This window comes from Solea senegalensis, linkage group LG3, assembly GCF_019176455.1.
Source record: "Solea senegalensis isolate Sse05_10M linkage group LG3, IFAPA_SoseM_1, whole genome shotgun sequence".
NCBI lineage: Eukaryota > Metazoa > Chordata > Actinopteri > Pleuronectiformes > Soleidae > Solea > Solea senegalensis.
This window is the reverse complement of record NC_058023.1, coordinates 4858876-4873470: the sequence shown is the minus strand read 5'-3', so window position 1 is coordinate 4873470 and position 14595 is coordinate 4858876. Positions and strand designations below refer to the sequence as shown.

The 14595-nt window shown below is 41.7% G+C and overlaps 2 protein-coding genes across 7 annotated transcripts in view; both read right to left on the bottom strand.

Annotated features, from left to right (window-relative positions):
* Window positions 1–88: 88 nt before the first annotated feature.
* tox4b (TOX high mobility group box family member 4 b) lies at window positions 89–8933 on the bottom strand. 3 transcript variants are annotated; one of them, XM_044022458.1, is made up of 9 exons: window positions 8834–8933; window positions 5261–5329; window positions 4380–4667; window positions 4030–4290; window positions 3617–3943; window positions 3313–3393; window positions 2440–3069; window positions 2205–2359; window positions 89–1014 (listed from the first exon to the last, which is right to left on the bottom strand). In XM_044022458.1, exons 1-9 carry the CDS (start codon window positions 8837–8839, stop codon window positions 957–959), a joined length of 1875 nt encoding a protein of 624 aa, XP_043878393.1. In that variant the 5' UTR covers window positions 8840–8933; the 3' UTR covers window positions 89–956. The 3 variants fall into 3 exon arrangements, with proteins under 3 accessions (XP_043878393.1, XP_043878392.1, XP_043878395.1); XM_044022457.1 differs by lacking the exon at window positions 8834–8933 and adding an exon at window positions 6442–7516; XM_044022460.1 differs by lacking the exon at window positions 5261–5329.
* A 2132-nt stretch (window positions 8934–11065) lies between these two features.
* Window positions 11066–14595, bottom strand: part of LOC122766188 (solute carrier family 12 member 6-like) — a 35326-nt gene continuing 31796 nt past the window's right edge. For 3 of the 4 annotated variants that reach the window (XM_044020862.1, XM_044020863.1, XM_044020866.1), the window contains 4 exons: window positions 13520–13591; window positions 13117–13388; window positions 12626–12759; window positions 11066–11956 (listed from right to left, as the gene is read on the bottom strand). In XM_044020862.1, the coding sequence (XP_043876797.1) occupies window positions 11865–11956; window positions 12626–12759; window positions 13117–13388; window positions 13520–13591 (570 nt within the window). In that variant the 3' untranslated portion in view covers window positions 11066–11864. The remainder of the gene's footprint in view (window positions 11957–12625; window positions 12760–13116; window positions 13389–13519; window positions 13592–14595) is intronic. The other variant, XM_044020864.1, reaches the window with a different exon arrangement.

Here is a 14595-nt window from a genome sequence, read left to right as displayed (position 1 = left end):
TTATGGCTTGAAATTAAAGAAAAAAAAACAAATCAAAGAAAAAACACCATCACCTGCCACGGGGTGTTGCGAGAGGAAAATGTGCATATTAAAACGTAAAATATTTTTTTATTTCACCATTTAAAACATTCACAGGATATTTACACGGTTGAATAGTTAAAGCGACGTTCATTCCCTTGTTTGACGTGAAAAGCGATTCCTCGTGTCGTCAGAGCTGGTGTGTGTGTGTGTGTGTGTGTGTGTGTTTTCCTGAAAAAAAAATTCACCACAAATGTTCCTCATCATCTAAACCACTTTCACACAAAAACAAAAACCTCCCTCATGAGCAGAAGAGACACAAACAACACATATTAGCACCTGTGTTTTTTTTACAGTGAAATCATTCAGTTGTGTTTTTCAACTATTTTCTTGACTCCATGTGAGCTTTTTCGAGAGCGTTTGTGCTTCGCCTACTTTGTCGTTTCAGTCAAAACGACAGAGGAGGGAATGAAAATAATAAATCACACTGATAAGATTCCCCAGTGGATGCTGCTTTCAGGTTGAATGTTTCTTTTTTTTTTTGAAATGTATAAAATAAACTGAATATATCTGCAGGAGCACAATCTCCTTCCTGCATTGTTTTGTTTCCAAAATAATTAAAAACACAAAGGTTATATAATATAAAACATTCTTCTTTTTTTTCTTCTTTGTCAAGTCCATATTTTAAATCCCAGTCTGTAATTTTTTTCTGTTAAAGTCATGTTAGCTGCTTTTTGTGTGGGATCAGACACTGGGGGGGGGGGCAAAAGAACAAAAAGACAACGATGACATGATTGAAAAATACATATATTAAGCACAAATACCTGAGCCTGATCTGGCTTTCATCCATTCATTTCTCTGTTCATTAGCATTTCACATATAAATCTCTGTCTAATTTCTCCTCCGGCGTCGTCATCTTCGTCCCCGTGTCGTAGCTCTTATGTGACCGTGGTGGAGTTCTGTCCTCGAATCGCGCACCAGGCCATGAACACGTCTCTGTGGAGGAGAACAGACAAAAAAAAAATTGGCTTGCTGAAACTAAATTTGAATAAATTTGTCCAGCCTAAAAAAAAACATGAAATTGGGATTAACTGTAAGAACGCACGATACTGGAATTATGTCAGTCAATATCTATATGCTTGTCATGCTCAGTGGTCGCCTGCACATTTGCAATGGCCAAAAGTTGAAAGATTTCAACTCGAGCATCAGACACGGTTTGTGCGATAGACGCGATGTCCACAAGTTTGTCGCGTCTCTCCGTGCCAATTGCGTCTATTGCGTTGCTCAGCCCAGCCAAAGCAAATATCGCCTCTGTGCATTGCCTTTGAATGTAATAATGTGGTGCGACAATTTCGTGTCGCGGCCAACGTGAACACAGTGTACTTCTGTTGTACTTGTTTTCCATTAACGCTGTGCTAATTCAATATCTTTGCGTCATACGTCATAAGAAAAAGCGGTAGTCTTACGTTGTGACTTGGCTTTAAACGACTTTTATCTTTAAGCAGAAATCTTTCCCACTCAGGCATTCAGATGGAAGTTATGAGTTAGAAACACACGAGACGTAATGAGACTGAAGCTAGCGGCTGTCGCTGTCGTAGCGGCTGGAATGTGTATTCTCTTGAATGGCCAGCAAGGGGCAGCCTTCACTGGTTACATAAACTGGTACAGTTTTAAATCACTCAAAAAGTGATGCATCGCTCACTTACATCACTACTTTGTCAAATTAAAAAAAATTAAATAAATTACGACCAAATTGTGACAACCAGATTTGATAACATAATTTTTATTTTTGATAACTGGGTTATTCGCATGTGATCATTTTTTAAAAAGGCTCCGTTTCTCATAAAACCTCATAAAAACAGAGCCTTTTTAAAAATTATTTAAAAGTGAATGCAATACGCTTCCAAAACGTTGCTACGTTGCCTCATGCAAATTGTTAGTTAGATTTAGTTAGTTGTTTTGATTACCAATACGCATGTGTGAAATAATAATTATGTGAAGTGACTTTTTTTTTGTTGCGTCGCCCGACACAAGATACTGAGTTTGCACATGATCTCATCACGTGAACAAGTCACTTGGTATTTTAACGGTTATATTCTAACACAATAAACCAAAGATTAAAAAACTTCACCTCAACAAAAACAAGGCTATATGATATATATGATTTTCCATTCCGTGAAAAATACCTGCAGTGCGTGGCGACACACTCGTTGCTACAGTATTCTTTGTCCCAGTCTTTGCTCTCCACTGCCGGGTTGGTGCAGCCGGCGCGTACGCAAATGTTAGGACTGGACGCAGAAGGCAACCTCGGACCAGGAGCGACGTTTACCTCCACCTCCATCTGAGCGTAGGAGATGCAAACAGACGTGATCGTATGGTTACACACAAACCTCCAACCACTCCGTCATTCACAGAACTCACCCCTTCCTCTGCCTCGGCCACTTCCTCTCCTCCCGCCACCTCAGCGGCCGATCGTCCGACCTCTACGGTCATGGCGGCGGCAGAGGACGATGATGTTGGTGCCTCACCCCTCACGATTATTGGCGAACCTGAGTCCAACTGACGCGACACCGGCACGACTTTGATCTGCAGCGGCGGTGGAGCGGTGGTGGCCACACCTCGTGGTTTGGCCTGGAGAGGGGGAGGAGCCTGAGCGTGCACCATCTGCTGTAGCCGAGGTGGAGGAGGAGTGCTCTGCATCTGTTGCAGAGGAGGCGGCTGCCGCGACGACGTCGCCGGCATCGCTGTGACCGATACACCACCAGAGGGCAGCTGCGTCTGTTTGATGATGATCTTAGTGACGGGGGGCAGGTTGGGCGGAGTGGCGGCAGGTGGGATTTGGGGTTTGATGGCGCCGGTTCTGGAGCGGGTGGTGACCTGCTGAAGGTCCACTCTGATGATGTTGGAGGTGCAGATGTTGGTGATGGTGTTCTCCTCTGGGTTGTAGTGGGACCTGGTGGCGCGAGCACCTGGAGTGGAGGTAGGTGAGGGGGCAGGTGATGAAGCAGGAGATGGAGACGATGGAGCAGTGTCCATGACTTCTATTGCACCCTGAGGAGAAGAGGTGGAGAACACACAGGAAATTAACATGTTGTTGACATGAGTGGACTTCGACCGCTGGTATCGACGCAGCTGACGTCGGTGAACTTCTAGTTCTGTTAAAAACTTATGTGGTGCCTCAAGGAACCTTGTAAATTTCATCACAATGGTGGCAGCAACGCCTACGACCGCAGACCCTGGTGTATTATACGTCCACCACACCACAATATGATTCTCAATAAATAAATAAATCACCTGAGAACCCAAGCTGGCTCTGTACTCCGCCAGTGCTTTCATGTAATCTTTCTTTGCCGCATCGTTTTTCCTCTTGTAAACCTGAAAAATAAAAGGGTAATAAGTTACAGCAGCAAAGTCAGAGTGCAGAAAAAAATGATTGGATGTGTTAGATTTGCTTCTTCAGTAATCAAATCACTCTCAAAGAATAGAGAAATAAGGTATAAGATTTATCAAAACACTAAATATTGACAGGACAAGAAAAATGTGCTGAGAAAGAGCTACGTAAAACTGTATGAGCCTCAGAAATGCAGTGCCTTCCTACCTGTTTCTGCTCCTCGCCCAGACTATCCCACATGGAGGCCACGATCTTAGAAACCTCTCCAAATGTAGCATTGGGATTCTGTCCTTTAATGGCTGCCTGCGTGTCCCTGAAGAACAGGGCATAGGCTGACACAGGTTTCTGAGGCTCATTGGGGTCTTTCTTCTTCTTCTTCCCCTTCTTCCCACCTCCCGCTCCTCCTCCTTTTCTCCCAGCAGCCGGAGAGATGTTGGAGGTCGGCGTGGAGAGCGGGGAATCGGACAGGGAGGGGTCGAGGGAGATGACTCCAGGAGAGACGGCCAGAGAGACCGGAGAGTCAGTGAGGACACTCTGAATGTGAGTGGGAAGAAAAATAATTATTATGAATAACAAAGTGCTTTAGGATTTATTTTGTGAAAAAAAGGGTTTCGACTCACCCTTCGAAAATCGTCCATGTCATCATCGTGGAGGGAGCTGGTGGGCGAAGCTGTGGCCGACATCGGGTGCTCAGGTGAGTGGGCGCGTTGTAAAATGTTGCCGCCCCCCAGTCCGAGCCCCAGCTGAGCGCTGAGCTCCGATTGGTCTATGGTGGTCAGCTGGTTGGACCCCAGCAAGCCCTGGCTCATGTCCCCCAGCGGGACATCGATGGTTACCGGAGATGAGCTGCTGAACTGAGAACTGATGGGATGACCGAGATCCTGGAGACGACAGACGCAGGAAAAGTGAGCAAATTTGGCTGGAGTTGAACTTGAAATAATGTTTTAGAAAAAGCCCCCGAACGCCTCACCATTCCAAGCGATGACGCCAACAGAGCACTTCCTCCCGACTGGCCCATGACCCCCAGACTCAAGTGCTCCAGTCCCTGCGACTGTGTGCTGACAAATGTGGAGGCGAAGGACGGGTCGTCTCCTTCCACCACGGCGTTCTCGGGCACCACCACGCTGTCGGAGGGACCAGTGTCCGACAGCTCACCGAAATGGGACACCACATCCGACACGGTGAGGGCCGAGTCCGGGTCCAGAGAGATGGGCGGGATCTCAAACTCTTCATCGCCAAGGCTGGGAGTGTGGAAGGTCTGCAGAGTAGAAATATAACAGAGGGAATGTTTTTTTTTGCTCAGTGCTACACAGGAGCTACTGGTCTACTGCTGTGCCATTAGCTAATGTTGTGCTATTTGGGTCAATTTGAACAAAAGACCTCAAACACCACAGTCACCAAACAACACATTTGACCTTACTAATGGAGGCAGCAGTGGTTCAACAACTCCTTTGTACTGTGATGTAAAATTGCTGATTTTCAGTCAGTTTTCAGTCATAAAAGATTGTGAAACAGCAAGTAAACACAACAGACATATTCTTAATATATTGTTAACTTAAGCACGTGTAGATTTGCTTGTGAGCCGCTCTGTTCTCCTTTGTGCCCTGGGTTAGGGTTAGTGTTTTCACGGAGAGAGTGTGTGTGTGTCAGATGGTATCTCATATAAACAAACTTGAAAAAACCTGATCTGTCACTTAAAAACAGATCAGGTACGAAGCGGCCTTTTGCATTTAAAATTGTAAAATAGAAACCCCACACAAACACTTGAAGAAGAAGTTGGGGGGCGCTTCATCATTGCAACAAACAAAAACCTGTCAAGAGACTTGACGTAATACAGTTGTGAAGGCCTACCTCTGAGGAGGAGAGGAAGGGATGGCCGGACCCTGAAATTGTCAGGTAGTTGTCACTGCTTCCGGGGAACTGAAACATTCAGGTGTAGAAGTGAAGACATATGGGTTACTCTAAAACCACACCCAACCAACCCCATGCAACAAATAAACACGCACGATACAATGGGGATGCAATGGTATTGTCAATTTGACGATTTCAACACAGTTGTGATGTATTTTACGGTGGGTGGAGTAACCATGTAAAAAATGTCGGTTTATTTTCGCTATAGAACCTCCAGTGTCTGCACGTCATAATTTGCGCTCTGCTCGACTGTCTTCACAGAAAACAGTGGATGTCGGTGTTGGTGGCAAAAGAGAAAAGAGCAACGATATCGGAAAAGAGACGCCAAGTTTGGGAAATTGTGGACATTCCAGTGGCTTTTGAAGACAAAGTGTGGAATCATTTTGGTTTCACTAGGTCAAGTAATGACGCGGACAAACATAAACCAAAATACAGGAAAAGGTGCAAAGGAAATGTACGATTTCAGTGCTAGTCACTGCGCTAATGTGCAACAAAAAAAAGGCCGAACACTTGGACGTACAGATCAGGTATTTAAGTATCCTCAAAACAAGTCATTGCAAAACACTCAAGACTAGCGAGACAATAAGCTAATGGTACGTTAAATTTACATCAGAAGTCTAAGCTGGGAGTAACGTCTGTTGACCAGTAACTGTCAAGTTGACCACATTCCAGTTGAGTAGATGGACGAAAACATAGCCCTGGCTAGCCACTGTTAGCAACACCAGCCATGTTGAATTACTATGTCAAGGTTTGAGAGGTTTCTCCAACTTTCTAAGTGGGAAATCCGACTTCAGGGACCTTTCCCTCAAGTCGTCATGTCTGCCGTGTCAAGCATTCAGAGTACAGCTTACTCACCACTTCACAAACTACTCAAAGCCATACTGTTATCACAATATCTCAATAAATATCGTACCATGGATGTCAACGCAGCAACACAATCGCAAAATTCCAGCAAACACCGTAGAATACTAACATCTCACCATGGGCGGTATTATCGTATCACCAGATGTCGCAACTGTTACAACCACACACGTCAAATAGGTGATATCGGCACTGAGATGCGTTCAAACACAGACAGGAAAGGTGGATCGGTCTGTTTTCATGTCACCCAAAACAGTCACCTTGTTGTCATGGTCAAATCCATTGAAAGAGTGCGGGTCCAAGAACTCCGGGTCAACGTCGTGCTGCCCGGTACCGTCCGTTAAATCTGAATAAAAATTCAGGTCCATCTTTTTTTTCTCAGCTGGGCCTCATATGTCAGCGATTCTTCCCACCACCACAATTCGAAGCCACGTAGCGTAAAATGTGCCTTTATTTCCCAGCCTCACGTGGGGAAATGTGTGGTAGTGTACGTTAAAAACACCCGACCCTCTGGTGTCGCGTTTAGCTGCGTACAGATGTTTGGCGTCAGAAGCGGAGCATGTGTGCGACACAAACCGGACCAAGAATAACCCGTGTCTGGCTAAAAGCCTCTGAGGTAACGTGGCTGTTTTCTTGCTGACTTGTCCAAACACGGTTTTAGCGTTAGCCTGGCTTTGACGCAAGGCTGCGGTGCGTACGTACTCCTCACTTAGCCGCCAGTCTGGCGCTCGTGTGTCCGCCGGTCCTCGAACGCCTCATGCGGGAACACGAAGGGGACACCGCGTTTGAAATTTAACGTGGAAAGCCCCCCCCCCCACAACTCTCGACGGTTTACCGGAGGTGTGAGTGACAACCGTGACCGTTACTGAAGCGTCTGACAGCGGAGGAAGACACCACAAGCTCACCCCGTCCGAGCTTCGTGCTGGCCCGGGCCAGGCTGCTCAGTAGATCCCGAGACCCGGATCGGTGAAGGGATTAAAGGACAGGTGGTCGAGCTGAACGAGACCGAAACCGGAAGTTTCGCCGAGACTGTCAACATAAAATCAAATGGCCTAATAAATAAAGACAGGGTATGAAGATATTCTTCACGACGTTTAACAAAAAGAAAGAAATACTTGCACGACGCTCAAGACTAATGAGACAAATGCTGACAATGCAGAAACCGGAAGCTTGGCCAATACTGTCAAAATAAAATCAAAGACATGAAACGTCCAAACCAGAGCTTCCCAAACTTCAGAAGCTTGAACCCCTAAAAAGTTATTCTATTCACAAGAATGTAGCACAGCATTGACGTAAGCAGATAACATTGAAATTCAAATATAATAAAACAATTTAAATATAAAATGATATACTGTAGAGGATACCAATTAAAATTATAGTTAATAATCGTCGTCTCAAACTTAACTGAGAATATATGATTAAAATGTCAACAAAAAAAAATAATATTTTATGATACACATTTTTAAACGATTTTAATTTAGAAAACAATGCAATGGCTATAGTGCCATCTATAGGCCGACACTGGCACTTTCTCTCTTATACAGTCATTTTTTTCACTCATATCTTTATGATGTATGCTTGTTTTTCATACACAACATAGGGCAGTCTCAGTTACAGTCGTATTATTTGACTAATATTGAAATGACTTACAGTTATTCATTGGTAAAAGGGGCCAAAATATTTTTGTTTCATTGTTTGCTTTAATGCTGTGCTATGTTCATGCTAATGTACGAGTCTCACCACAAGACCACAAACCTCAAACAAATAGAAACAGGACCAAACAATCCAAAAAAATAGAAAATACTCACAAATTCAAAGAAGAGGCAAAAATGGAGACTCAAATTTACGACAAACTGGTCAAAACTATGAGACTCCGGTTTCTCACAAGCTGTTACACTACAGCATTATTTGATGACTAAGATTGGGTGAAAATATTATATAAAGCACATATAACTACATCATATATTCAAAGGACTAAAATCCAGGGTTACATTTACTGCATTATATTAAGTATAAATATTAAGATTATTTATGACCATAATTCACAAAACCAGAGTAAGGAAATGTTTTCTGTGGATTTTTTAAAAAAATGAATGAAAAATGTAGCGTTTTTCTTTTATTAAAAAGAAAGTTTTTCTAGTTTTATTTTGAAAGCTCTTTCCGGACGTCGCTTGTCACGAGCCTCCCAAATGCAACTTTGCTACATTTGGTTGAAGAGGCTGGGATTTTTTTGTTTAACGTAAACATAATAAAACTGCAGCGACTAAGTTAGAAAGGCGTCGGAATTCTTAACTTTAACGTTGCAAAATTATATTCATCCACCATCGATTCGTGAGCAGGTTTTAAACACGTTGTTTCAGTTCCGGGTGGCAGATTCAAACACTTCCACACCAGCGTGTAATTATTAAATTAACACCAAACCCCACCTGCGTGTCAAATTAAAATTACACAAAGTGGTCGGAAATTATGGAATAAAGTGAAATGAATAACATTTAGAGGGGGATTAAGTGAGTCAGGTCCGGCCGCTCGTGACAACACAACTGTATTTGACAACTAAGAGACCGTGTTGTGGTTTAAAACACCACAAAACGAAGATAAAACCGGATAATTTTATTAAACCAGCGGTTCGTCTAACGTCAGCTACTCTCTTACCTCCATGCTCACCCCCGAAATCTGATTAATGTTTTATTTTTATCCCACTTTTTGTGTGAGAACTTCGGCCAGTACTGATTTCCTCAACATGGATGACACCGGTTTCCCGAAATTGTGCGTGCGTACGTACAAGTGGAAGTGACCTCATCACGTAGAGATAAACGTTTCAAAATAAAAGCAGGGGTAAATTTGGCGAATAAGTAAAAAATATATTTATTAAAATTTGTGCTTAAAATTTGATGCTTCTTCAAAGGTTTTAACACTATTTCATGGATTGAACTCGATTTTTTTAATCACCTTTGTGTGTTGCACCCAGAATAAGTCTTTAGAAGTAAATGTTTACCTTGCATTAAAAATGCTAAATGTTAAAAAAATGTTTATGAACTTTTTTTTTTACTTTTTATTTAAATATCAACATGTCTTTAAAACTACAAAAAATATGGTTTTATTAAAATTGTGAAATTAATAAAAAATTTGAAAAACTAAACCACAAACATATTTCACAAAACTGGACACAGTTTCCGTTCAAAATTGCTTTTATTAGATTTTTCGAGCAGTTTTTTTTTTTTTTAAAGATTCCTTTTTATATTAATGTAATTAAAAAAAGATAAAACTTGGGATCGTTTCTTTTCACTGTCTTTATGTACAGGCGAGAAAACAATGATTTTCGGAAACGACGACAACAAACGTGAAAGAATCCCCCACACAATAACACTGTAGAAAAGAAAAAAGACAAAAAAAAAAGTATTGAACACAGTTTAGAGACCCTTTAGCAAAAAAAAAGCTTGCATTCACTCACTCTCACTCGCTCACTCACAAACGGACAAAGCAGGATGTTTACAGTGAGGTGGAGAGAGATTCACGGTACGAGCTCAAACGACATAGCGTAGCAAATACTTTCCATTCAAAAGAAATGAAAAACACAATTTCACTGTGTCAAATGTACACATTTACATCCATTCATTCATATCACACACACACATACATTTGAGTGAGGAAGCTATTTTGAAAGCATGCAGTGCAGCGGTTTCTCTCCACAAAGTTCCAGTGTGTCGACTTTTTCCTTCCTTCACAACAACCACCACCACCACCCAAATAAAAAAAATAAAAAAAATTGACCTTCAACCACACGTTGACATTTAATGTAACACGCAAACTATTCACATGCGTCCGACACGAGGTTGGTCGGTTTATGGCACGAAACAGAGACGACGAAGACCTCTGACATCTTCCTTGACATTGGTTTAATTCGTTCTCCTGCTGGGTCAACAATGTCCAACTACAGCCACGCCCACTCAGGACACTCCCCCCTTGGAAAACACACCCAATTCATGCTGATTGGAACACAGAGGATGTTGGTTTTGAGGGTCAGTTAGCATGTTTCCCCAATTGGCTGTGGTGGAACACAAACCGTTCTATAAAAGCATTGCGTAGAGAAAGCCCCACCCACCTTCAATTCAACCCGAGATATTGCACAGCTAACACACATTAGCACATTAGTGCCCTGCTGGTGTTTGACTGCAATACAGGGTAAGATTTTGTCCAGTGGTTATTGTTATCGTTAGGTTTGATCGTTGAAAATTGGAAACTGAAGTGGAAATATAATTCTTACCGTTTCCTCAAAAGATGTTTTATTGTTGTTGTTTTGTTGTGGTTTTTCATTAAGTTGACAATTTTTTTTTTTTTTTTAAATCTAATGTTTGATTTTTACCATCCTGGAAAAAAAAAGAACAAGGGAATTGGTGAAATTTAAATGACACACAAAAATTTAAATATGGAGGCTCACGACAAAAGAAACCCTACTAAAATTGATAAAAGTTAAATTATTTGAATTTGCACTTTAACTATTTCAACTGTTTCGTAATTCGCTTAAATTTTTGTTAACAATTTGATGTTTCATAATAGAATTGTGATGACTGAAAGTAATGAAAGTAATTTTTGTCTCATAACTGTGCCTTGATCTGATTTAATTTTCAAAAATAAAGTCTAATTTTAATCTAATATACCATTTTAGCATTTTGACCCCATTGTAAAAATGTTTGAAATTCATTGTTTGAAATTATTTATAACTTTGCATGTGCATTTAAAAACATTTCCTTTGTATGTTGAAATGTTTTGTCCTATGATTGTGTTTTAATATTTTAACTTTTCATATCATAATCCTGATTTACCGTCTGACCCATTGCATAATTTTTCATTGTTTGACTAACACATCAATCTATTAAATTTGACTCAGATTTTGCCTTTCTTTAATTGAGGAACAGTAATTCTGTGTCAAAACAAACAAATTAAAGTTTTTGGAAACCAAGTTACACTTGGAAAGTAAAATTCCAGGAGTTTTCTGGAGTAGCGTGACTTTTGAAGTCTTTCCTGGCAGAAACTGTTTTCCACAGCAGGTTTTGAACCCGCCCCCCCCACACACACACCCCAAAAACAAGCAAAAATTCAGAAATAATTAAGTTCCACATTAAACGTCACTGTGTCAAACAGGAAACTGAGGTTTGTGCAAATACCAGTGGATGTGGTGGTTTTCCAGTATTTATATGCAGCTTTTTTTTTTAAGGTTCAGGTTTAAAACTACAGACTCCTCCTTTTCCTTTAGTTTCATGATGTATGAGTTACGGGAATAAACTTCTCTGGGTCTTCCAGGAGGAACGGAAACATCGTAAAAACGCTCGCATCAGACGTTCAGGCTGAAACTCGCACGGTTCCAAAATACATCTGTACAAAAGTCAACCCTGAGTCTTGTCACGCCCTCCGCGGCCTCATCGCACTCTCCCGCCGTCTCATTCACTGCTTTAACGCGTGGCTGGTCCCGGACTTCTCTCCGACTTACACACATAGTTTTGTTTTATTCCTTTTTGCTCATTCATGGAATTGTGTTAGCATTCCTGTAGCGACACAAGTGGAATGGAAATCCTTTGTCGTGACAGGAAAAAAGTATTTAAAAAGAAAAATGAAAGGAAAAGAGGTGGGTAGGCCCCTCCCACTTCCCACTTGGCTGCTTCCGTAATGCTTGGCGGGTGTCTGATCAGGAGTAGATGGTGATAACCTCACTTCCTCCGCCTCTGACCAACAGGACTCGCTCCAGTCCTTCTGTTAAAACTTCCAGGAACTCCATGTCTGGACAATGAGTTAAAGGACTTTTTTTGTACAGAAAATATCGTAAACAAACCCACACATCATCACATTAATGTTTCCCATTGTAGCTTTGGGTTTAACACTGCTTATTATTATTTTTTTAATTTAACCAGTTAGTGTTTGAGATTTAAAAAAAACCTTTCATGACAGAGTAAATGCTCCCTCCATAACTAATTGTGTTTATGAGGTGAAGTATGTAGGAGGAAGTGGAATGCTAACAGCAAAAGACAGGAAGTTAGCCAAAAGTTAGCAAAAAAATTGTGGCGCCAGATAGCTCAGTTAGTATCTAATGAAGGAGAAAAAGCAAAAATATATGTTTTAACAAACAAAGTTAGCTAGCAAAGGACAGGAAGTCAGGGAAAAAAATAATAATAATAAAAAAAAAAAAAATATATATATATATATTTATATACATATACACATACATATATATATATATAACCTAAATTAAGCACATTTTTAAAAGTTGGCCAAAAGCTTCACTGAAAGTTGCTTTAAATTTAAATGCACAATACGTTTGATGACTTCAGGAGGCAGCATGGGATCATGGAAACTTTTCTTTTTGTTTAACTGGAGAGCTTTGGTATCTGAGTTTAACAGAATCAGCCGGTGAATTTGTGTGTAATTTTCGACCCTTGATGATAAGGATACAGTTCTCGTCTCCGTCCGTGTTTCGGGGAGGTCCTGGCATGTTCAGCAAGACGAGTCGGGCGTCGTGGGATTTGTTAACAATGACCTCGTTGAGTTTGACGGCCGTGTGCATCCGCCGGACGTTGGAGTGATCCCTGAGAGAGAGAAAAAACATGAAAAACACAGTATTTATTTATCTGATCAGTGGTGTAGTCCACGTGAAACACAGGTATACACTGTATATACCAACAACAAATCAATAAAGTTTGATCTGTTTTTAAAGACTATCGTGACCCAAATCAAAATATAAATCGTAACTTGCTAAACAAATGCTTTCCACATGGGGTTTGGTAAACCAATTAAAAAATGGATGTTTTATTGCATATTATTTAAAACAGATAAACAAGACTCTTAATCAAAAGGTTGGGAAACTTATGCAAATTTGTTTGGGGACCACAAACAAATCACATGCGACTCATTTGCGGGTCCCGACCCAGTGTTTGTGAACTCACGGTCGGATGCTCAGCATGTCTCTGAAGCCCTCGGGTGTGGAGCAGCCAGACTGCGTCACTCTGAAATGCGACGTCCTCTCCTTCGTCCACGTCATCTGAATACGGCGGTTGTGTTCGCAGTTGCCGCCGCCACCGCCGCCGCCACCGCCAACACCACCACCACCACCACCGCCTGTCGGCCGGTCTCGCTCCGGGCCGTCTGTTTCGTCATCGTCGTCCGAGCCGATGCTGGTCAGACGCAGCATGGAGTTGCGGTCCTTCACCAGCTGGGCCTGAGTTTTGGCAGAAAGCAAAAACCCCGTTTGTTCCCGCCTCGTCACCGCTTTGAAGCTTTTCTTCTCGTCCCTAAAGCAAAGCCTCGCTCTTCTACACCACTGCTCTCCTTACTGCTCTCTCTCTGTACCTGTCTGCCTCTGTTTCCTGTGCGGCTGTTTGAGGAGAGTCCCACACTCCTGTACCCAGGCGACAGATACACCTACAAACGACACAAAGTCATCTAATATTTCCTATAATAAAAACGGCAATGACAGGCAATTCTTCCTATTTTAAAAAAAAAGAAAAAAGGGGCCAGTCTACTTTAACAGAGGCTCTGGAGGAAAACTACAGGGACACGTCTATGCTGGTGTTTCTAGTGTTTTTAAAGCAAATTTGACCCAGGACAGGTTCAGGTTCTTTTAAGTGTGGTACAATTATCTCAAGAATGTGTTTTCACCTTTTCTCAACTCGGTACTGAGGTTTGTAAACCGCTTGCTCGCCTGCACCAAAGTACATGGAGAAAATCAGCATTTTAGCTCCCGGGGACACATAAGCTGCTGGTCTACTGCTGCCTCATGTGGTCATTTTGTGTCACTTGGATAAATCGGAACAAAGGATCTCAAACACAGATGTATTAAAATAATACATTTGAATTCACGGATACAGGCAGCAGCGGATCAACAACTCCTCAGTTGCAGTGAAGTAAAATCGAGGATTTTCTGCATGGACTTTGGTGCAGGGAGTAAGCCGTTTACAAACCTGAGTTTCCAGGCAGTAAAGTCTGCCTAACAGTGAAAAAATCATTGAACATATTCTTCACTGGCAGCCATTGTGAGGCAAGTGAAGGCAAACACTTCTGTCTCGGGTGAAGGCAGCCAGCAGGGGGCGCAAACAGCTCAGGCAACACTGACTATCCTACAAACCACACTTCAAATGACCTGAATTATCATTTTCTAGCTATTATACACTTAACTAAATAAAAGCAGGAATGATGAAGTGAATCCTTCAGATAAACAAACTTGAGGGAAAAAAAAGTGTTTCTTTACAGATATGAGATTTTTGAGACTCAATAAAACAATAAATGAGCCGACTGAAGGGTTTTTGTGACCAAAACAAAAAATCAACCTGTCACATGCTTTTCCACCAACATATGCACCAATTTACCTCAAGTAAGCTGAAGTTGCATTCATCTGGCTTTCAAAATAAAACCAGAAGTTTTTTTGT